At 34.2% G+C, this 23,308-nt stretch overlaps 8 protein-coding genes and 7 pseudogenes across 15 annotated transcripts, besides 2 other annotated features; 7 read left to right on the top strand and 8 right to left on the bottom strand.

The window, feature by feature from the left end:
* Window positions 1–16,551: part of a mobile genetic element that runs on past the window's edge.
* TVAGG3_0295870 lies at window positions 1,651–2,186 on the top strand (annotated as a pseudogene). Its single transcript has one exon. A coding segment is annotated over exon 1 (536 nt).
* On the top strand, window positions 2,191–3,007 carry TVAGG3_0295860 (annotated as a pseudogene). Its single transcript has one exon. A coding segment is annotated over exon 1 (817 nt).
* Window positions 3,035–3,637, top strand: TVAGG3_0295850 (annotated as a pseudogene). Its single transcript has one exon. A coding segment is annotated over exon 1 (603 nt).
* Window positions 4,308–4,729, top strand: TVAGG3_0295840 (annotated as a pseudogene). Its single transcript has one exon. A coding segment is annotated over exon 1 (422 nt).
* TVAGG3_0295830 lies at window positions 4,746–5,160 on the bottom strand (annotated as a pseudogene). Its single transcript has one exon. A coding segment is annotated over exon 1 (415 nt).
* TVAGG3_0295820 lies at window positions 6,523–6,956 on the bottom strand (annotated as a pseudogene). The gene has a single exon. A coding segment is annotated over exon 1 (434 nt).
* Window positions 8,614–9,522, bottom strand: TVAGG3_0295810 (organellar and viral DNA polymerase type B; the record flags this gene model as incomplete). Its single annotated transcript, XM_051229301.1, has 1 exon — window positions 8,614–9,522. The coding sequence occupies one exon, from the start codon at window positions 9,520–9,522 to the stop codon at window positions 8,614–8,616; it is 909 nt and encodes a 302-aa protein (XP_051099031.1).
* TVAGG3_0295800 (uncharacterized protein) lies at window positions 10,164–11,024 on the bottom strand (the record flags this gene model as incomplete). The annotated part of the gene is made up of 1 exon (XM_051229300.1): window positions 10,164–11,024. The coding sequence occupies one exon, from the start codon at window positions 11,022–11,024 to the stop codon at window positions 10,164–10,166; it is 861 nt and encodes a 286-aa protein (XP_051099030.1).
* TVAGG3_0295790 lies at window positions 11,079–12,881 on the bottom strand (annotated as a pseudogene). Its single transcript has one exon. A coding segment is annotated over exon 1 (1,803 nt).
* On the top strand, window positions 15,072–15,407 carry TVAGG3_0295780 (uncharacterized protein; the record flags this gene model as incomplete). Its single annotated transcript, XM_051229299.1, has 1 exon — window positions 15,072–15,407. The coding sequence occupies one exon, from the start codon at window positions 15,072–15,074 to the stop codon at window positions 15,405–15,407; it is 336 nt and encodes a 111-aa protein (XP_051099029.1).
* Window positions 16,552–17,137: 586 nt separating the features above from the next.
* TVAGG3_0295760 (uncharacterized protein) lies at window positions 17,138–17,667 on the top strand (the record flags this gene model as incomplete). Its single annotated transcript, XM_051229298.1, has 1 exon — window positions 17,140–17,667. A coding segment is annotated over one exon (528 nt), but the record flags the coding sequence as incomplete, so codon positions are not given.
* Window positions 17,668–17,671: 4 nt separating this feature from the next.
* TVAGG3_0295750 (serine threonine-protein phosphatase family) lies at window positions 17,672–17,914 on the bottom strand (the record flags this gene model as incomplete). The annotated part of the gene is made up of 1 exon (XM_051229297.1): window positions 17,672–17,914. The coding sequence occupies one exon, from the start codon at window positions 17,912–17,914 to the stop codon at window positions 17,672–17,674; it is 243 nt and encodes an 80-aa protein (XP_051099027.1).
* Window positions 17,915–17,932: 18 nt separating this feature from the next.
* Window positions 17,933–18,295, bottom strand: TVAGG3_0295740 (uncharacterized protein; the record flags this gene model as incomplete). The annotated part of the gene is made up of 1 exon (XM_051229296.1): window positions 17,933–18,295. One exon carries the CDS (start codon window positions 18,293–18,295, stop codon window positions 17,933–17,935), a length of 363 nt encoding a protein of 120 aa, XP_051099026.1.
* A 1,066-nt stretch (window positions 18,296–19,361) lies between these two features.
* Window positions 19,362–23,308: part of a mobile genetic element that runs on past the window's edge.
* On the bottom strand, window positions 21,015–21,581 carry TVAGG3_0295730 (uncharacterized protein; the record flags this gene model as incomplete). Its single annotated transcript, XM_051229295.1, has 1 exon — window positions 21,015–21,581. One exon carries the CDS (start codon window positions 21,579–21,581, stop codon window positions 21,015–21,017), a length of 567 nt encoding a protein of 188 aa, XP_051099025.1.
* On the top strand, window positions 22,395–23,026 carry TVAGG3_0295720 (protein of unknown function, DUF4106 family; the record flags this gene model as incomplete). The annotated part of the gene is made up of 1 exon (XM_051229294.1): window positions 22,395–23,026. A coding segment is annotated over one exon (632 nt), but the record flags the coding sequence as incomplete, so codon positions are not given.

Genomic DNA, 23,308 nt, shown 5'->3' with positions numbered 1-23,308 from the left:
AGAAGTTTTCATGGGATATAAGATATATTCTAACTCTGACTTAGTTCAAACAGTAACATGGGCAAACTATGAATGGTTCGCTTTGAGAAACTCAGTACAACCACAAGCTAGAGAACAAACAGACCAGTATGCAACTATTGAGAAAATAAGAAGACTTGACCCTAACGTTCCAGGAGTTTATGTTAACCTTCTGGACAAAACTGCAGCAGCAGTAACCAAAGTAAAACTGAAACTTAGAGTTCCTTTGTCATCTTTCCTCATCTTCAGGTTTTTAAGATACTTGCCAAACTGGGCAGGAAAAATTTCTATCGAACTTATTCCAAGCAAAAATAACTTAGTCATTGCACCAACACAAGACCCATTCACTATTACAGACGTAGAGGGAACAAATAAAACGTCATTCGCCGAATTTTGCAAAGACAAAGTTGACTTAGACTTTGGTTTCTCAAACTTCAACACTGAAGTAAACTATTATTTCAATGCTGCTGGAACTGCTTGGGACCCAGTTAAGTTTACATGCGAAAAGTTTGAATGCAAGAGAATAGAAAGCAGACTTGCAGTCTATATGTTGGACCCAGATATTTCAAATGCTTTAGCTGCCAAATATATTGCAGTTCCACTTATGTTCCCTATACACCAAATATCTGTCAAAGACTTTGCAGGTGAAGTTGGAAAACCAAAGTGCTGACCCAGGTGCAAGAACAGATATTGCTTTAACAACTGCAATGAAACATGCAGATACTATGTTTGTACTGTTCAGACGAACTATAAATGACTATTCTTGTTTCTACAACCCTGGTATTAAATATCATATAAACATAGATGGCAAATATTATCCAAGAGAAGAATATTCTACAGTTGAAGATATGAGGTCATACAACTTGACATTAGATGCTATGAACTTTAACAACAACTTCACAACAACCATTAACCCTGAAATGCAAAGTTCTATTATGCCATATGTGAAAGTATGGACTCACAGGAGGTCAAAAAACTCAATATACAAATGGAGACCGTTCAAACTTTTGGCTTGGCATTCCATTTGCTGACTCAGAAGACTTTATGGGTGGTATTTCAACTGTTGGTACTGTACAAATACAATATACTGGTGACAGAGACGGTCCAGATGAATGAAAGCAAAGAAGTTTACAAAACCAATAGCACTTTTCACGGAAGATGCTCTTTTGAAGATTCGTTCGATGAAACCTGCTGGGGCTCCTCAGATTGGCATAACGACAGCTTCCATCGAGCAGATTTTGGCAGCAGGTCAGTAAGTTGTTCTTGAACTGACTTCTCTCCGTCAAATATTGACAGTACGCCAGTTTTGACATAAAATTGTATTATAAACTTTCCTTTAGAAATATCTGTAAGTTTTGTTGTTTATATTTTTGTCTGCTTCAAGAACTTTCACCATTTAGTTATACCAACTTTCTTTGCTTTATGAAAATATTTTGGTTCAGCAAAGACTGCTATTCTATAACATTTTCCATTGTTTGTGTAAAGAACTATTCTGTCAATGTATTTGTATTGTTTGTGTGTGTAAACTTTGTTCTGCTTCAATTCGAAGAGATATCCGAATACGTCCATCTTTTTATTCTAAGTAAAATGTCATTTCCGAAAAATAGAAGCGTGAGTGTTTCAAAAGGTTTAATGGCGGTGGCAGATGTGAAGTTAAATTCACCAACTCAAACAAACAGTCAAAGTGTTATTGTCAATGTCAAAGACAGAGATGTTGAAGTGGGAAACCATACGAAGACGAAAATGGTATAACAATAGTTCCTGTAAAAGAACAACCAACATACCCTGAAGTTAGCAGAGACTTAAGTTCTGTTGCAGATATTCGAAACGACTACCAACAACTGAAAGACAAACTTCAAACTCAGGAGAAGATTTGTCAAGCTTTAAGTATAATGTTAAACTTGGTCGAACACAACCCTGTAAAAGTGAACTCATATGTCATTGCACCTCATGAAGTTTTGAAAGAACTATTGAAACTTTTGACAGAGGCAGACGATATAAACATCAAAGAAATAGAACCCGACGTTAGTTGCTGTGGTGTTTCATATAATGTCATTGACAAGATATACGTTATGAAAGGAGGTGAAACGTTGAACTTAAAATATAGTTTCCCAGACGTTATAAAAATATTTGACGACCACAACATTTCATTAAAATTTATTTGCTAAGTAAATGGCAGAAGACATAGTGGTTTATACTATTACGACTAAAAACCCTGAGTCATATAATTCTATAACAACAAACTTACAAAGTCCTCAAGGACGATATTGTAAACTAACTTTAAACACAATGACGACTAAAGCTTGTTTTGCTCTTTTGACACCAGAAGATTTTATTGTTGTGAATGGTAAAAAATACTCCTTTGAAGATACTTACTCAGATATACCACCAACAGGTTTGTTGACTTATTTAATACTTTAAGTACGGGTGTAAAATGTGCTGCAACTAGAGCAGGTTTCATTATGTTTGGATGTCCGACTGAGTTTACTATAAACAATATGAGCTATAATACAAAACTTATATCTGGTTTTTACTACCAACAGTTTCCTATAACAGGAAAAGGTGTCATACAAGGAATGTCTGTTCCATTGACTTTAAGTACACCTATTTATATATATTGTTTCAAACTTAGGTTCAAAGTGTTATTCGAATGTCGACAGAAACTACTATGACCAAAAGATACTTATGCGTATAAACAACACTTTCTCTGCTGGTTTGCCTATTGTTCATTCGAATGCAGAGTTTTTCAGCTTTAGTAAACTCAAACACTTTAGCAAACATAAACTTAACCTTAGTTGACGCAAACTTTGTTCCTGTAAAACTTTTATGTCCTATGTATTTGTCAATGACGGCAGAAAGTTTCGAATTGGAAGATGCAACTGGTGAAAGTATTGTATTACAAGAACAACTTCAACAACAAATAGCTCAAGAACAACAAATGCAACAAATAGCTCAAGAACAACAAATGCAACAAATAGCTCAAGAATAAAAAAATATTTTTTTTATTTTTATAAAAATGTACAGAATAGATGTTTCAGATTTTTATGACTTCCAAACATTCAGAAATATGTGTCCATTTCGAGACTATAACAAGCAGTCGAGAATTTGAAACGTTTAGTCATTTATGTCGACTCTGCCCCAGAATGTTATGTTATGAAAGAATGGGATGTAGTCTTTAACAAACCAAGAGCAACAATAGTTTCAGAACAAGAATGTAGACAGAAACTTAAGAAAATAAAAGTCGTACAAGTTGGCATGAAGATGTTAGATGCTTGGGATATCTTATTGTCAAAACTTGAAGATTTTTCAGTTCGTGGTATAAAGTTTTATACACCTTCTCCAAACTTCTATTCTATCTTCACTGGATATAAATATGAACAAGTAGAATGGAAAGAAAATGTTATAGAAGCTTGGTTAGACCATGTCAAAGAAATTATATGCAATGGAAACGAAAGAGTCTATGAGTATATCTTATGTTGGTTTGCAAACATCTTACAACATCCAAGTGCTAAAAATGAAACTGCTCTCATTATAATTGGAAAACAAGGAACAGGTAAGAACACTTTCTTTACAGATATTTTGTGCAAACTGTTAGAAGGTTATTCGAACCCGAATATGACAAACTTAGAAAACATCTGTGGTAAATTTAACTCTTCAATAGAGAATATGAAACTTATAGTTTGCAATGAACTTCAAAGTATAGATACAACAAAAGTTTTGAACTCAGATGCTTTGAAGAGTCTTATAACAGACAAAGTTGGAGTTTGTTGAAAGAAAGTATAAAGACCAAAGAGTTTGTGAAAATGTTGCAAATTTCATTATGGTTTCAAACAATGTTGTTCCGATGAAGTTAGAAAGTTCTGACAGAAGATATGTAGTTGTCAGAACGTCAGAAGCTCACATGCAAGATACAGAATATTTTGACGACTTAGCAGAAACTTTGACATCTGACTTTTACAACCACTTGTTCTCATATTTTATGACATTAGATATTTCAAAGTTCAATCCAAGACAAATTCCAACATACCGAAGAGAGAAACATTGTTAGAAGCAAACAAGAGTGTATATGAACTGTTCATAGATGAAACTGACTTTGAGTGTTTAGATGAAAGGTCATTGTACGATTCGTATAAACAATATTGTCAAGAGTATGGTTATATGACAGCGTCTAAACGAACATTCTTGGCAAATGTCAAAAGTCTTTTAGACGTACAGAATGGTGTATATACAAAGAAAAATTTTTATGAGTAAATTTTAAAAAAAATATTTTTTTTATCCGATAGAAAAAGATGACGAAATTCATCTCAGTAAACAAGTACATGTCAGGACTTAAAGAAGAACTAGACCCATTCACATATTTGAATGTTTACTTCTACCATTTTGAAAAAGTCTTCATTCAGCAAAGTTTGGAACATCGAACCAGTTAAGTTTGCTATTGTGACTAAAAATGGTGCGAAATTTGAAGACTTAGACATAGAAGGTTTGTTAGCAGTCAAAGAAAGTTTTGACAGAAGGTTTTCAAACCTTAAAGAAGGCAAAGCATACAAACTTGTTATACCTTATGAACCAAAGAAAGCAGACGACTATGAATATTATGAGTCTAAGATAGTTGAAGTTCAAGGTAAATTGGGTAAAAAGATTTTAGAGTCTAAGCCAGTGTTTTACTCCTAAAGAGGAAGAGAACATTGACATTGACCCAGAAATGTTCTAAAAATAAAATTTTATTTTTACATGTCAAATTTTCTTCTTCTCTGGCTCTGGTTCTTTCTTCTCTTCTTCTACTTTCTTTTCTTTCTTTTCTCTCTTCTTCTTTTCTGGTGGAGTTATGTCAAATTTCTCAGAACCATATTTTTGTAAAAGTTCTTTGTCCTTTAATAGCTCTTCTATTCTGTTTTCTATTTCATCTTCAAGAACAGTGCATGTGTCTTCTTTGCATTCTAAGAAGTTTTGTTGGACTTCATCTCTCCAAGAGGCGTCATCTCTGTCAACAAGTCTGTCATTGACAAATTTTAAGACTGCTCTGCTTAATGTTTTATGGTTCTTGTCATATTCCCAGAAACAGAACTTTAGAACAAATTCACCTTTCTTGTTTACACTATGTAAGATTTTATGGTCTACAGATGTTTTGCTGTCGAAAAGTTTGTCTCGAATATAGATAGCGAAATCGCTAGACATTTTCTAAAAGATAAAAATTTTAATTTTTCTAAAAAATGTTAGAAAAAAAGTTTGCTGACATTGACAAAAATTTGAGAATGTTTTTAAATAAGAACAAGAGGAAGTTGGAAAATGCTCAGATAAAACCCATACATGACAAGTTCTTATTTGCTCAGAATGGTATAACAGGTCTAATTGCACCGCCTGGGTCGGGTAAGACTTTCACTTATCTTAAAATGGCTGCACAACAACAAGAACTAGATGAGAAGAACCCATTCTATGAGTTAGTTGTCATTTGTAGTACTTCGGGTCAATTTGACCAAACCGTCAATTCGTTCAAAGATATTATAAAGAAGTCTAAGTTAGTATGTATAAAAGACTCTGAGTTGTTAGATTGGATAAAGAAGTACCAAAGAAGAGTTTTGAAGTACAATGCTATAAATGAGTATATAAATTCGAAGTTTAAAAGACCCAAATGAGGAAATGCAGAGAATATTAGAGAAGAAAACTTCAGAAACAAACAGAAAGAGATAGAATACATTTCGAAGAAATTGCAATCTTACGATTGGAAAACGTACCCTCATAGATGTCTTCTTATCTTAGATGACTTTGCTTCTCATCCTTTGTTAAAGAATAGAGAACAAGACATGTGTCGAATTCTTAGGAAGCTCAGACACTTTAACATCTCAGTTGTCATTTGTGTACAGACAGCAAAGAGTTTAAGTAAGGATGTAAAGAGAATACTTTACTGACATTGTACTTTTCCCCGGATTGTCCGAAGACGATTTCATGGAACTTATGAAAGAGTCCATGGCAGGTAAGTTTGACAGACATGAACTATGGGAGAAGTACAAAGTCATACAAGACCCTCATACTTCTTTCAGAATTCATATCTACGCAAACAAAGTTCAAATTGTAAAAAGTCAAGCTTGAAAAATGTAAGTGTTTAGTCTTAGTCTGTTGTGGTGCTGGGGCTGTCGGTTCTTCTGGCTTTGGAATGGACTCGGTTGGTGGTACGTCGGACATTCGTTTGTGTCCTGTCGGAAGGAAAAATTTTTCCTGTTGGAAGGAAAAACTTTTTCTGTCGGAAGGAAAAACTTTTTCTGAAGTTCGACCAAAAAGTTCTCAATTTTCGAAAATTTGAATGGTTTACGGACGGACAACAGGAAATTTTTTTCCAGTTGGAAGGAAAATTTTTTCCTGTCGGAAGGAAGAGTTCTTCCAGTTGTCGGGAAATTTTTTCCCTGTCGGATGGAAGGACTCGGAATGCCAGAAGGATTTGACAAGTCAATTTACCTTATAGAGCTACCTGAGCCATCTGAAGTCAAGCTTGAAAAATAAATGGTTCATTTACTCTGCTTGTTTGAAGTTGTCAAAATACTCTGTTATTTTTCCTTTAACAATGGCAAATCTTCTTTGAAGGTAAGTATTGTACAACCTTTAATATCATAGTGTGTTTGAGGTAACGTATCTTGAACTATTTGTTTCACATCTTCATTTGGGGTCATTGAAATCGGTAAGTTTTCGCGATAGAACCAATTTCTGTCAGATTTGTAAATCTTAGCAAGGTCGTAAAAGCTTTTGTTGTTTCTTCTGACTAAATGCAACATAACCATATCTCTGTCTTCTTCATTTTCCATCTCTTCAGTATAAATCATATACTTATAGTTCTTTTCCTTTCCTTTTGGTACCGAACGTGGTATTCTTTTCTGTATGTTTTTGTCTTTTGCTTCAAGCTTGTTCTCTAGCTCTTCACGTTCTTGTCTATGAATTTCGTCAAGAAGTCTGTAAATATACCAAGCATAACGAGGCGAAGCCCACATTGCAACAGCATTTACAAGAAGTCTATGTACATACCAACCTCTCAACCATTTGGCAAATTTTTACGATTTTCATGAGTTTTAGGCGACCCCGAAAAAAGTCGGTCTCGCTGTGCTTCGCTCAAAAGTTCTTGTGTGCTTTGGTTTTTGAACCAATCGTCTGTATGTTTGGTATCTGGAGCAAAACATGCTGTCAAAATACTTTGCATTTGGTACATGTCGTCTTTGACCGAACGAATGAGACGTAACTGTTTGTTATACTGTATGTACTCGTATTCTTCATTTATGGCTTCATGAATAGCAGTTGTTGTGTTCTCTGATGTTGACATATCTGTCCTTACATACAAAATAAAAAAAATATTTTATAAAAAACTAGCGTTATTTCCTGACTTTCACAAAGACCAAAAATAAACGCTTTACATGTATTTTTCAGCAACTTCGTCAAATAATTTTATAGCTTTATCTATCTCATCTACTTCAAACGTTTCTTTACCTTTCGTGGGAGCACCATACATTTTCTCAAACTTTTCAAGTAGTTTCTGTTTCTGCAGCTCTCATATCGTTAACAAACACAACCTTGACTCTATTGACTATACTGTCATATCTTTGAGTTATATTATATGTTCTTCCTATCTTATATCTCTTTGTATTGAAGTCCTTCGGTTTCTGAACGATGTAAAGTAAGCCTTCACTGCAACGTTCCGTATCGAATGAACATATGTTATGAAGTTATATCCAACAACTGGGTCTAACCATAACAAAACTATTGGTATAAGACTTTTGTCAATGAGATATGCTGCAGTTCCATAGAATCTTACCGATATCATAAGCTCAGGATTTCTTGTCAAAATTTTCTGAGTAGAAGCATTTTTAACCCAGTCCTTCGGTCTCTTTCCAAATGGAGATAAAATGTCTGACAAAGAATATTTGTTGTATTTCTTTGAGTATCTTACGTTTAAATCACATATTCTAACCAATTTGGTGTCATTGTCTATCTTTCTAACTGTTTCAAACTCAACCTTTAACATTTTCTGTCCTTACATACAAAATAAAAAAAATATTTTATAAAAAACTAACTTTATTTTTTCTATCTTGTATAAAAGATATGATTTCAGGGATTTTTTTGACGAAGTGTCAAAGTTCTCTTCGTAAAAAAATAACAGTTATATAATGAAATTTGGTCATTTTTTTCAGCAAAAATATATTTTAGGGTAGAAGGTTAGATCTAACCTGTTTTCTAACCTGTTTTCTACCCTCGTGAATTTTCATGATTTCATCGTACATGTTTTGTCAAGACTTCTTCGTACATGTTTTGTCAAGACTTCTTCGTACATGTTTTGTCAAGACTTCTTCATCGTAATGAGCGTAAATCAGACAAAAATATATTTTAGGGTAGAAGGTTAGATCTAACCTCATTTCTAACCTCTTTTCTACCCCAGTTATTTTATAAGCGTTTCACATGGTAAACGTTATTTTTGGAATTTTGTGAAAACTCAACGGTTTGACACAAGCCCTAAAAATTATTTTACTCAGAATTTTGGTCATTTTTCAGCAAAAATATATTTTAGGGTAGAAGGTTAGATCTCACCTCTTTTCTAACCTCTTTTCTACCCCAGTTATTTTATAAGCGTTTTACATGGTAAACGTTATGAATTCGTGAGACTCTAAACAGTTTTGTAGCTTCTATTTCTTCGCTGAGGATATCGAATGTTTTAACTATGCCGAAAGTTTCTTTATATTTCTTCTTGACGTCAGATAGAAGGAAATCTTCTGCTGTTGGATAGTTTTTGTTCAGAAATTCTAACATGTCCATTTTATCTTCTGCTGGCTTTTCTGCTTCTTTCTTTAAGTCAGCATAGTCGTTTCTCATTCTTTCTATCTCTTTGACGGAGTAGTTATATCTCCTCATTGCTGCTTTACATTTAGAACATTGCGGGTTCATTTTAGCATTGTACATTGAAATTTGTCCTGCAAGTACAACTATAGCGTCAATTGCTCTCTTCATCTCAAACATAGCGGGTCTTATTTGTTTGTTCCATACTTTGCCTCTTCTATCTTTATCTCTTATCTGCCATACACATTCAGCAACTAACGAAACAAAGTTGTCGTAGGTCTTAAATTCTTCAGATTTATATATGTCAATGAAATATACAATATCGCAGTCTTTGTCCATGACTTTGTGGTTGCAATGAAATCCAAGAAACTCATAGTTAACCTTACGTATGAACTTCTTTATTTCTACTGAGTCAGTTGGTTTCACTTCTATTTCATCGAATTCAGGAATAGTGAGCTTTTGTTGTTGGATTTCAGGAAGTTTAGGCAAATGGTCGATGAGGTCCTCCATTTCATAAAGATACTGTTCATTTGTTTCATCTTTTGCAGTGCAATCTAAATCTCCTTGGAGAAGTTCTTGCTTTATCTTCTGGATTTCTGTTTCGAAAGTATATGAAGAAGGAATGAAGCTTTTCAATTCTACTAACATAGATGTTGGGTTCATGACTAAAGAGTTTGGTGCTGTTGTTGCTAACATGTTCTTACAATAAAAATAAAAAATATTTTTTTAAAAATACTAACTCACTTTTTCTATCTTAAGGAAACACACAAAACTCATGAATTTCGAGAGTTTTCTACGATGGTAGAAATGAGGTTAGAAATGAGGTTAGAAAACGTGTTAGATCTAACATGCTAACATAAAATATATTTTTATTTTTTCTATCTTAAGGAAACACACAAAACTCATGAATTTTGGTTGAAAAATTAGGTGGAGCCAAAAGTGGCTCGACCTCAAAACAAGCATTTTGTGAAGAATATAGCAACCGGAAGAAAACAGGCGGTTGGTTTTTATACAAAATTCAAGAGGGTGAAAAAAAAATGTTAGAAAACGTGTTAGATCTAACATGCTACCCTAAAATATATTTTTGGTTCATTTACACTCGTTACGATGAAGAAGTCTTGACATTTTCCCGACTGTTGTCAAAATGTCATGTTGTCTCATTTTTTCAGAGAAGTTAAATTACCTGGTAGCACATGGTAACATGGTAGCACCTTCAGTAAACATCTCATTTTAACTAACTTTATTTTTTATTTCGGGAAAATTCATGAAAATTCAACGGGTGAAAAATTAGGTGAAAAAAGAGGTGAGATCTCACCACTTCACCTATAATATATTTTTCAATACTTTTTCAGCACTTTTCCGTAGTTATATATGAAAGACAATTCGAGATAAAAGTCATAGTACAATGGTATTATATGTTGCACACCATTTGTTGTGAACCAAACTTGAAAGTCAGAGAAACTGTTACTAGGTGGTTCGTAGAATTTAGAAGCAAAGTCATAAAAGTCCTTACCAATACATAGAAAACTATTGTTGCTTGAACTGAAACTTGCATGACACATAACATTTTGAGGGTCAAACACGTTTCTATAAACTGTCAAATCTGCTGGTGGAAGTATAAATTTAAATGGACCATCTGGTGGTAATGGTTCGTTCTGGTTTAGTAACCGAAGAAATTGTGCCCAAGAACGTTTGTCTACTTTCCAAAATAAAAACTCTGTATCTCTTGGAGGGTTAATTTCAATCTTTTGAAATGAAACGGTGGAGTTCATCTTGTCATATTCTAGTTTCAGATAGTATGTTCCATTTAGTAAAGAGTCGTATTTTTCTTGAAATTCCCAATAATATTTGTTCATTTGAGTTTGAAAGTCATTTAGAGTTTTCTCAAGACTTTCGTCTGAACGAACTGTAAAGATCCTCATTTCATCAAATTTGTCTATTAGACCATCAGAACCTTTATACTGCCCATGAAAATATACTGCGAACATAAATGCGTTAGTTCTATTTGAAAACAAAACTCTTCTAAATCCTATTGCCTTTGCATCTGAAGGACTTTGAAGCCAACGAATTGGATAGTCAAACCTGTATACTCGGGATGAAATTTCTTCATCTGAAATAGTCCTACCAGCATTTGTAAAGATATAGTCTAACGGTTTTGTATCTACTACTTTTGTTCTTTGTTTTTCAACCTGAAGCATTTAATATATGTAAAAATATATGGTTTAAAAAACGTTTTTACTTCATGCAATTTTTTATTTCATGCAATGTTTAACTATTTCACCATCTTCTTTAACACCCCAGTACTTACGCTTGGAGAGGACATGAACTTCGGTGAAAATTTTGTCCAATTTGAATCGACCCATCTTTTCACCGACCATTCCCATTTCAATGAGTTTGTTGTATCCTTCTTCGTTCGTCATGAGTGCGTCAATGTTCTCATAGTAAACCTTCACTTTGGATTTGACTTCGGAGAAGAATTTGTTGTAGTTGTCAAGGACTGCCTTTGCGAACTGAGGGTAAGACCAATGTTCGACAATAGGTTTTAATGTGGTTACTAAGCCACTTTGACCTTGAGTGAATTCTACTTTCAAAACAAAAGGAGAAAACCTTTCAACAAAGTTGTCGACCTTCTCATAATGTTTACTCTTCATCTCTTGAGGTTTCTTAATGGAATATCCCCATGTCGAATTCATAAGCAATTTGAGTGTCATTGCAGTTTGGGTTTGAAGCTTTCCTAATATCATACAGTTTTGTATGACTTTTCAACTGTATAGTTCCTTCCCGGGAACTCACCATCTTCGTTTGGAATTCCAGTCGGAATATATTGGACAAACCTCATGTACGCAGCGTTAAGGTCGACATAGTATATCTTTTCGTTTGAGTCGAACTTGTCACAACCAATTGGTCCAGTTTGTGGAAATTCAAGTGAGTCTCTTATCTTCTGAGAAACTTCTCCTTTATCTCATAAACATCGTCGAAGCAACCTGTTTCATATAAAACCTTCTGACCTAACTCAGATTGCTCTCCAATACAATTTGACGTCAATTGGATGTCTCAATGGAAGTTTGTTTATAGCATCTTGAAGTTCTTGCAACCTCATTGGAAGTTCTTCTGGTTCAGGTTGGTATCCGAACAATCCAACTCCTTGTGGAATTGTGTACTTCTTTTGTACTAGAACTTTGTCTGGAACAACTTTTGGTCTTGCTAACAATGAAAAGTTTGTTTCGTCTTTTGGTACAAAAGTTTCTGTCAGCTTGTCATCTGGAATTGGTTCCAACAAACCTTTCTCGAAAAGAATGTTTACAGCTCTGACAATGTTGCACTTGCCTTTTCCGAACAATGGGTTTGTAAGACTTTCGTTCAACATGAAGTGGTTGTGGACAATTACAATCTTCAACCATGGTAAGTCTTTGTCAACAACATAGTCGTCATGTGAAGAACCTTTAGCTGTAGGTATGTTGACTCGGATATTGACATTTGCCAACGGTGCAATTTTTGCCAATTGACTCTGAGAATGTACCTTGTCTTCACACATGACTCAAGATACTTCATTTTCTCATCTGTAACAAGACCAGAGTTCCTGAGACATGTAAGAATACAAGGTTCATTGACAATTGTTTCAATTGAATTGTAAATTCCATACCTTGTCAAGTCAATGTCAGACTTATTTCTGAACGGGAAGTATCCAGCATGTTGTCTGACTGCTTGAGGGTTAGGTTGGTACCATTCGAACTTGACACTTGCAATTCCTTCAATTGCATTCAAAATGTCTGAGTCGGAGTCAACCATTTTGTTCTCTCTTTGTAGTCTTGAAAGCGTCAAGAAGCATTGCAGCTGTTTGTTCATTGCCATATGCATAGTAAATGTGACCATCCAAATCTGTTATGGTCAATCTGAGATTGTGTCCTTTCTTATTTCCGTCTTGTATGCAGCAAGTACTCCCATGAAGCCTTCTTTGTTCTTTCCTTCGTCAAAGTTTACTGTAAAGGTTCGACCAGAAGTAATTTGACTTCTAACTTCACAGGTATTCTCATATGCATATCTTGTTCTTTCATGGGAGCATGTGCGTCTTCACCTTTCCTTTTTTCCTTCTCAAAAGGATGCAATTGTTCGTCATGTTTCCAGTAGAATCTGGCAAAGCCGTCGTGTCCTTCAACTTGAGGTTCACTAACATCGAAAGGCATGTCCATAAGACGTTCTTCTTTCTACCTCTCTAGTCTGTTTGGATAATTGGCACGTGCTGTTTCCAAATCCATTTCGTAGCGAAGACCAGACAATTTGTCATAGACTTTTATGGGTCTTCCTTCCTATATTTAAACTTCTTCGAAACTCTCCAACCATATCTTTGCAACTCTGCTTTTATTCTAGCAGATTTTCTATCCATTCTATATGGGGGCATTTTTATAAAAATAAAAAAATATTTTTTCTTTACTTTACATAACCGCCTGCTGCCATAAGTCTTTGACGCCAACCCATACCAGCTAATGAAGGTTGACTTGGTTTAGTTTCCAAACTAACTTTGGTTTTGGTTTATCTTCAGTTTTTGGTTTTTCTTCTTCTATCGGTTTTTCGTCACTTTTCGGTTCCTCTGACTTTACTTCACTTGCAGGAACAGTTTGTGTCGTCAACATCTTCATAAATATCATATGCCATTTGTTTTTGTTTTCCTTTCAACTTTTTGTGTTTGTTGTAAAGTTTAGAATATTTCGACTCTAAGTCAATGAGATGTTCTATAATGAACTGTTGGTCAGTGAAGTAAACTTTTCCATCTGTTGTCTCGAAAGCTCCTTCAGACTTCAATATTTTATTTGTGAGAGTCTGTTTCTTTTTTGAGATACTAGCCGTTCCATTTTATGAAAAGTGACTTATATAGTTAGGGTTTGTATTTCCAGACCTGGCACTTTCTATTATTGAATTTTCTCTTCATCTGTAAGTTCTTTGACAGGTTTTGACAATGGTTCTGAACTTTTTTTGTTTGTGGTGTCAAATCTACCGTTTCAACTTCTTCGGTCATTTCATCTCAGTAAAAAATTTTTAGTTTGGTTTGTTTTCAACTGGTTGTTGGTTTTTTTAAGTCGGTCTAAAACTTCCTGAGGTATAGGAAGAACTTGACAAACACGTTGTGTAACTGCTGGAAGCCGACAAATCCATCTTGAACCCATTTGTCTCAATGCTGTATTGTTCATTTCATCTCAGTAAAAAATTTTACATTCCCCAAGTTTGAGGTGGTTGCGGTTGGTTATTGTTTACCCACTGTTGTGCATGTTATATCCTCTGTTAAAGAATCTTTCACCTTGGTCCATATAGTGTCCTGCTTGGTTATAGTAGTCATTTGCTTTGTTATAATAGTTTCCTGCTTGTCTTCCTACATTGTCCATCCATCCTTGAACTTTTCCTCTTGTTTCAGGATTTGGAATAAGATTTGTTGCATCTCGTGCTACATCCCAACCTTTCTGTACAGTTTGTATAATAGGTTGTGCTTTCTCTTAAGTTATACCTAATGTACTCAAAATCTTCCTTCCAACTCCAAATACACCTTGGCTATTGTTCCACTGCGGGTAAAAATCTGGATGCAACTCCTGCTAACGCGCCAAATAAACCCATTTCTTATAGGTTAAAAATGACGAATTCAAACAAGGACCCCTATGTTTCTAAAGCGACAAAGAAAGCACTCATGTAAAAATCTTTAGTTCAACACCAAATGCTTGGTTTATGGATATCTTGGAAAACATTCCGAGGTATAGAGAAGATGGACCACCATACTGGCTAATATTTGTCGGTCAAAACACAAGATACTGTGAAGCCATACCATTACAGTCCAAAGCTATTTTAGATATCTTAGCAGCTTTGACAATATTCGTTGACAAATACCATCCAACAAAACTGACATCTGACTGTGAAAGTTCTTTCAAATCAGAGATGATGTAAAAAACTATCTGCGTTCAAAAAATGTAAACCAATATTTCATTGTCGACCAAAACCATTCTGCTCTTGGTGTCATTGACGGTTGTATAAAAATGTTAAGAGACTTAAACCAACCACAAGGTGGTGAAGCAAATGAAATGTCATATGACGACAAATATAGACACTTCTCCCAGGCAAAGATGAGACAAGTTTTAAATATTTACAATAGCCGTAAACAAAAAGGTTTGGGAAACCATTCCCCCGAAGAAATGAAAAACAACCCTGACTTAGAGAAAGACTATATATTTAATAATTTAGTCAAAAGAGACAAACAAGAAAGAATGCCGGGCTTCAAACTTCAGAAAGGTGACAAAGTAAAAATAGAAATACCTAAACGCGACCCATATGAAAATACTATTGACTATGACAACAATGGGAACCCGACAGGTACTCACATTCGTGTTCGTAAAAATAGAAGAAAGTATACAAGAGAATATTATGAAGTTTTAGGCAAACATGGCAAAATGTACACACTGCAAGCAGAAGATAAAACTACTATTGTCAGACCTCGTTTCAAACTTGTCAAAGTTCAAGGTGGTATACTTTCAAAGACAGTTCCTAACAAATATAAGACAACTCCTGACGAATATGCTAAAGAAGTTGAAAATGACGACTAAGCAATTCTATACCATGCGTAAACTGTCATGTAAGGTGGCATGTAGTCTTTACTTTGTCCCGTTGTTTGCGTATATCCTGAAACGCGATGTGTATGGTTTCCTCCTCCCTCAGTGTTACTCCAGAAACAATTTATAGCAAACTTAACGTTGTCTTTAACATCATATCCTTTACCTTTTGTCATTGCTGACCAATCCCAATATCTATGCTTATGCCAACCTGCTTGAGATGTACTTAAATCTATGTAGTGACTGTGTGCAGGTAAATTTTCACCTGAAATCGTTTTACTTCCACCTGTTTCCTTTGAAGAGTTTGCACAATACAAAAACCTGTCGACTATTTGAGTCCAAGTTCCAAAACCAAGTACTACTTCTGGTCTGGTAGAGTTCATTGACGTATAAATAGAGCCTATAGGATATAATGTTTGAAGTATTTCTGTCTTTAATGTTTGAAGCTCTGTTTTGTCTGCTTTCTTGTCATATAAATCTTGAGCAGTGAATTTAATATTATATTCATCCTTCATGACATAAACATCTTTACATCTAATGTTTCTCATCGTCGTTATGTCGTCATCCGATGTTAAACCTTGTGGAAAGTTAGGAGGTTTACAATATAATGCATCCCCACCAGTTTCTTCAACCGTTCCTTCAATACTTTCTATAGCAACAGTTGTAAAACTTGTATGTGTATGGTTCTTATCTGCTTTCTTTTCAAGGCTAACGTTTAAGTCTGTTATTTCAGAAGATGTATGTGTATGTCCAACGGCACTTTTCCTGTTTAAGGTTTCTTGTAAGTTTGTAATATTTGCAATGGTATGTGTATGTCCAACGGCACTTTTCCTGTTTAAGGTTTCTTGTAAGTTTGTAATATTTGCAATGGTATGTGTATGTCCAACGGCACTTTTACTGTTTAAGGTTTCTTGTAAGTTTGTAATATTTGCAATGGTATGTATATGAGTCTTTTTAGAATATTCTTTTCAGCTCTTGTCACTTCACTTGACATTTTATTGTCAACATATGTTTTGTCTGCTAGTTCAGGATGAGTATGTTCTTTTGTTGCATAAGCTTTGTCAGCTCTTTCTTCTTCTTTTGCTATTGCATCGTCTACATATGTTTTGTCTGCTTTGTTGTCAACATCTGCTTTCAAAAGAAGTTCATTTATAGGTTTCTCGTTTAAAGTTCCTTTTGTTGGATTTATACAGACAGTATGGTTCTTATTGTCTTGAAATAGAAACTCATCTGTCATTGGGTTTAATGTCAGTTTTAAATTTCCTTCTTTCAATGACTCAGATATCTTAGAATAGTTTGAAAAGTTTGTTGTGTTCTTATTTAGAGCTTGTATAATGAGTTGTCGGTTGTGTTGTATTTCTCTCATAGACGCTGTTTCATTTGACATTTTTATTCTAGATAAAATATGCTTTCAATAGAAAAAGAAAATTCAAGAGTTGCTACAACTAAACCATTAGATGAACTTTTTACGAATGTCGGTCAAAAGTTTGAGACAGAGACCGTAAAGCATGAAGGCTATCGTTTTGACTACCCGTTAAGATGGTTAAGAGACCCATCCGTCACAAAAGCTATTGGCTTTCGTAGAATGAAGTTCATTTCAGAAGCCATACATGGTTTCCCATTTACGGTCGGTTTTGAAGTTCGATACTATAACAAAGAAAAACGTATGTATGAGAAATTTGAACAGGGAAAACTTTTACAAGTTAGTTTGCTTGTAAACTTAGAAACAACTCTTCAAGCTTTTCAAGAAAAAATAAACGACATCTATATCGAATATGCAAACCAGTATAACATTGACGAGGGAGAGTACCATCTCGATATTATTTATGACAGGAAAAATGCAACTGTTAAAATCAATAGAATAGAAGACCTTGGAGAAAACGTTTATATTTCTACAAAATATAACAACTTGGCATGGTATAGATTTATGAGGATGTTAAATCAGCCTGCAGAATATCCAGTACACCCGGACTTTTATGAAGTCGAAAACCCTAATGGAACATATGAAAATGTTTTCGACTCAGATGCTATTATAGTTCATGCTTCATTTTCTGGTGCACAAAACTCTTTTTTATGCTTGGCAAATGACTTTTACGAAAAACCTACAAAGCTATATGAACCACCAAGTGGAAGTATTTCAGACTTTCAAGTATGGTTTACAACAGATGGAAGAAAGAGAATAATTCCATTATACCATGCGTTTTACTTAGAACTTAGTTTCATATACAACTACTATCGAACGGTAAAAATATAATTTTTTAATACGGTTGAGGTGTTGGATTTGGTTGCCAACTAGACTGTGGTGCAGGTTCAGGCTGTTGTATAACAGGAGCTTGTTCTTCTGGTTCAGGGTCTTTAGGTATAATACCAACAAACTGACCTACTCTTTTACCAATATTTTTGACTCCGTTCCAAATTCCTCTTCCTACGGTTTTTATTCCATTCCATATACCTCTTCCAACTCTTCTGAAGAAGTTTCCAATACTACTGAAGAAACCCATTTTACTATATGTAAAAATCTAATGTCCACCTAGTCTCTTACGTTTCCTGTTGAGTTCCATAGCATTCTTTAACTGGAGCTCATACATTCTGTTTCTCCTCTGGTAGAAAACATATTCTGGGTCAACTCCTGTGTTCGCGTCATCTGCATAAAGTTGTTTATATCCCACTTCAGGGTTTGTATAAAACTCTTTCCATCTCATATTTGCATACCATGGTGGCAAACCTAACACAGCGTCATTTGACATGGCAGTTTGCATTTGTACATCTGTTGGCACTTGACCATAGTTTGCCATTGCAGTTTGTATTCTAACTTCATTTGGAATATTCTCTGGGTTTGGTTGTCCAGGTTGCTGTGCATTCGCTAAGTTCTGTGCGTCCATTTAATATTAGATAAAAATATCTCTTACGAGTACATATGCTGAACATTTGCAGGCATTGGTTCATCTTTATATTCTCTGTACTTTTCTGCCACGTCAAATAAATAAATGTCACAATGGAAAAAACTTAAAACAAGTAATCCTATTTCAAACCACATTTACTTACTAGTAAAATTTCTTTGTTATGACACTTTCTCCAGTTTATAGGACCTCTCTCATATTCTATCTTGTCATATATAAACTCATAGTCATGTATGTCCTCTAACCATCTCATAACGGTTTCCAAACCACTTTTATCGGATGTAAAGTAAAAGCATGGATGGTTATGTATAACGTCTAAAGTTTCTAAAGAGTCTCTCAAAGTCCAGTCTACTTGGTATTGAAAATCCCATGTGTTATAGAACGGCGGGTCCACTATAAAGAAAACATTTTCCTTGTCTTTATATTTTTCATACAACTCTGTCCAATGACATCTCACAAACTCTATACCCTCAATATATTTTTCTATGTCCTCTTTGAAAACATTTGTATAGTTAAGATATAAAACTTTTGACATAAGTGTTTCAATGTCATGAACTCTTATAGCACCACTATATAATAGTCTAGCAGATATACTATCCCAATCTATATATTCTGCTTTTTTCAAAACCTCTCTCACAATATTTTTCTTATCTAATGGTATACTTTCCATCTTACCTATAGGTATCTTTTCTTTTAACTCTTTCAATATATTGTTTGTGTCTGGAATATGTTTGAGACGGTCCATATAGTTGTCGAAGTCATTGCATATAATCTTTGAGTCTGGGAATATTGTATGACATAAATGGGATATATAGAAACTTCCACCGAACAAATCTACAAATGTTAGACCATTCGGTAGTTTCTTAAGTTCTCTCAATATAATATCTTTACATCTACTCTTATTTCCAAAGAAGGGTAACGGTGGTTTTGTAAAATTCATTTATATATAATAATAATAATGTTTTTACCCGAAAAGTGACAGAAAAGTGACAAAACATGAAAACATATATAATTTGTGAAAAGTGACATATTATATAATGTTTTCGACCCAGAAGACTAACAATTTTCCGAATAAAAACTTCATTTATACTAAACATCTTCAGGGCTAGAGGGCGCAACGCGCCTGGAAGCCCCACTACCTTTTTTTTGTTAAGGAGTGTAATAGTCAAGATATTAGATAACTAAGTGTATGAAGTTGTCATCTATGTTGATAACAGCGGAAAATTAAAAATAATTATTAAATCATAACTTTTTGTCTCATGAAAACCATAAAAAAGTATAAAACTAAAGGTTTTTGCATGTGAACTATAGAAAGCTTTAGATTCATAAAAACTAGATTTTTTTTGATATTTTGATTTTTGAGGTATACTTTTAAAAGTGGATTTAAAGCACTGATGAAAAAACATTAACTTCTGTCGTTATGATTATTGATTTAGACAATAATGATTTTAATCTTTGATTATCAAAACACTAAAGTCATCTTTTTAACATTTGCTTGGTAGCATTAACTCAAGTCTAAAGTACTATTTTATGTGGCACTCTTAGAATTTTTGTATTCATTGTACACGCTGAAATAGTACCATTAAAGATATGACGAACTTTACAAAAAACAGTTAGGATACTATAAATCTAACTGCCAATTTATACACTTTCGGCTAAGGAGAAACATAATAAATTTGACGCTTTTCTTAGCAAGGAAGCCATATTTTTGATTTGATATCATTTTTTAATACAAATTTATATGTGTTAATGCGGGGGTAAACGATAAGCGCAATTACTTTTAGCAAACATACTTTGAAAACCAATATGCTATAATTTTATATTATAATTTGAATAAAAATTGTAAATTGTTAGTTCTTGATGCAGCATTCAAAGATAATAACAAGATAGAACGATTTTCAAAAAGGAATGTTTGATTTTATCATTGAATTAAAATAAAATTCTAATAGTAATATATATGTCTGTGTTATAATGAAATTGATGGTATACGTTAGCACCAAATTACATATGCTAGTAAATACAAGCCACATAAATAACATTTTAGTATGTCTGCAACCTTTTTTTTGAATCATGAGTAAGTAAGAATATTTTTGTAACAAAATGATATCATGTATCGAAAGAACATACTTTATTGTTGTATCCTCTACTTTTCCAAAGATTATTGTATCTCAAATCTTAATTCTTTAGATGGTAAACAAAAACATTCATGCAAGAGACATTCCAAGGAGCATATTACACTGTAGAATCTTGAAAAAGTTGGAACTAATTAATTCACTCCAGAGGAGCAATGTTGTATGCATTCAATTTTAAAATAAAAAAAAACTATATATTATCGAACTTAATACTTTGGGTTTTCATATCTATATACTTCTTCCAATGAACTAATTTCCAAACAAAGCTCTTGAAAAATCTTTAAATATAAGATGACTTTTGCTTATATTTTTTGATTTCTCGATAGCAATGCTAGGATATTACAATATTTCCATGTATTTTACTAGGTTGTAACTAGTTGGCATAAGAGTACATATATAGAATCGCTCCGACTATATAATATAATGTTTATTTAATATTACTGTTTATTTTACAGCTAAAGCTTAAACTTATAGTGTATTTAAAAAAAAGGTAGTGGGGCTTCCAGGCGCGTTGCGCCCTCTAGCCCCGAAGATGTTTAGTATAAATGAAGTTTTTATTCGGAAAATTGTTAGTCTTCTGGTGTGAATTCGGAGGACTCTTCTTGGATAGAGTCTTGTATTTCCTCCTCCTCTTCTTCCTCCTCCATTGCTTCTGGGAAGAAGCCTTCTTCTGGGTCGAAAACATTATATAATGTGTAATTGAATGACACATTATATCTTTCTTTGAGTTCGCTCCTGACAAAGAACTTAGTTCCAGGAATACACAAGACTTCTGTGCGTTGGAAAAGCTGATGTCCTGGAACGAATTTGGCAATTAGAGACTTCTTTTTTCCGAATTGTTCAGGAGTTTTCATGACGACAGTAACAACATCTCCATCTGCGAGGTCTTGTTGTTGTTCGGAAAGGTAAAGAGCAATGATATGAATGGTTGCTGCGTTGAATTCGAGAAAGTCCAATTCAAATTGTGTTGTCGTATAACATTCAAACCATTTTGTACGGTTGTCTCCGAACTCGTCAACGTATTCATCTTCGTCATATCCGTAACTAAAGACTTGGAATTCGGCAATTCTCTTGTCGAATGACCGTTGGATGTAACGAGGAAGATTTTGACGAACTTGGTATAAAGTTCTCAACATTATAAGCTTAGTAAATGTTGGAAAATACTGAACTAAGACATCGCTAAGCTCAATTGGACTTGGAATTGTCTTAGTAAGTTCAATTGAACTAGTAATTGCTTTGTTCAGAACTTCACAGAACTGAGTATTGTATGTAGCGTCTGGTTGTGTGTTTTCTTCGGCGTCTTCTTTCTTGAGATATTTAGAGCAAATTTGTTGAAGAATTTCTCTTAATTCGCTGTTAGACTTTTTGGTGGTTATTCTAACCGCTGTGCCAGTTCTTGGAGGTTGTGGGGCTTTGGCTTTGGTTAGCGGTTGAGAATTGTTAATGTTTGAATTGTGGTTAACAGCGTTGGCTTCCATTAGATAAAAATGAACTGACCAAAAAAGACAGATATTTAAATATTTGAGATAAACCGTTTTCGTCAACGGTAACCCCCTCTATTTTTTATTTTATTTAATAGTTACCATTGGAAAAACGGTTTATTTCAAATATTGAATGAAGTATAAACGTTTTTTGTTTTCTATATATACTTTTTTGTCCAACGGTAAAACTTTTTACACAACGGTTTTTGAGAGTCGTCGCCGTTGACTTTTTTGTAGAGCACTCAAAATAGTATAACTTTGTCCGGACAAGTAAGGGTCTATCGTCGCTACAGGAAAAGTTACGGGCGTTCCAAGGAAGTATACTTTGAGAAGCCTTTTTCCCCTTATAGAATGAGATAGGACGGTTATTTTACAAAACTGACAACACTTTGACCGAGTAGTTTTTTGTGCTGAACAAAAAGTGTCATATAAACATCTGTCAAAAACCGCTTTTTAACTTCACTTAAAATGCCACGTAAGCTACGTAAGAATATACGTAAGAGGAAGGGAGCATTGAAACATCCAATAGTAAAACTGACACCACAACAACAGTTGCAACAACAAATGATGAATGACCCCACTATGTTGCAACAAATGTCAAGCAACCCTATGCTTTTAAACCGAGTTATTGGTGCACAGAGTGGAGGTTTAAGAGCGGCACTTTTAGCGAAAATGGCAGGCTATGGTGGAGCTGCAGACGGAACAGCTTATAACCCTCAAAGTCAAATGAATTTGAGTTCACTCAAAAATCAAATAACAGATGTCAAAAAGTCAAACATAGACATACAGAAACAAATAAGTGAAAACGAAAAGAAACTAGAATATGACAGACACACAAAGAAACTCAATGAGTTAAACGTAGAGAAAAAGAAGAAAGAAGAACAACTGAAAGAACTAAGTACAGAGGAATATGCGAAAAAAGTGTCAGAAAAAGCAGCAGAAGTAGCAAAAATGGAACAAGATGTTATAAATTTGAAAAACCATACTACTCAATATAAAGTACTGAAAGATGAAGAAATAAAACAAAAAGCCCTGAAGACATATATGGATAGCGATGAGTATAAAAAAGAAGTTGAAGCAAATGTAAAGGCAGAAAAACTTTTACAGTTGCAAAACCAAACCGTACAGTATGAAAACTTAGCACAAGAAAGTAAAAATAACGACGCAGCCATGCAAAAGGCAATGAACAGCGCAGAATATATAAAAGCTAATAATGACTGGTTAGATGCCCAAGCCAACGCTAAAGCAGCCCAACTTATAGGGTCAATAAGGACAAAAATACAAGCGGATGAAGACAGTTCAAATGAAGCTTTAATGAATGCTGACTTTAAGAATGCCTTCGAAGCTCTTCATAGTAAGGTGAAACTAGTGAACGACTTCTC

The sequence above is a fragment of the Trichomonas vaginalis genome, chromosome V (assembly GCF_026262505.1).
Source record: "Trichomonas vaginalis G3 chromosome V, whole genome shotgun sequence".
Classification (NCBI taxonomy): domain Eukaryota; phylum Parabasalia; order Trichomonadida; family Trichomonadidae; genus Trichomonas; species Trichomonas vaginalis.
This window is presented reverse-complemented; position numbering and strand designations above follow the sequence as displayed.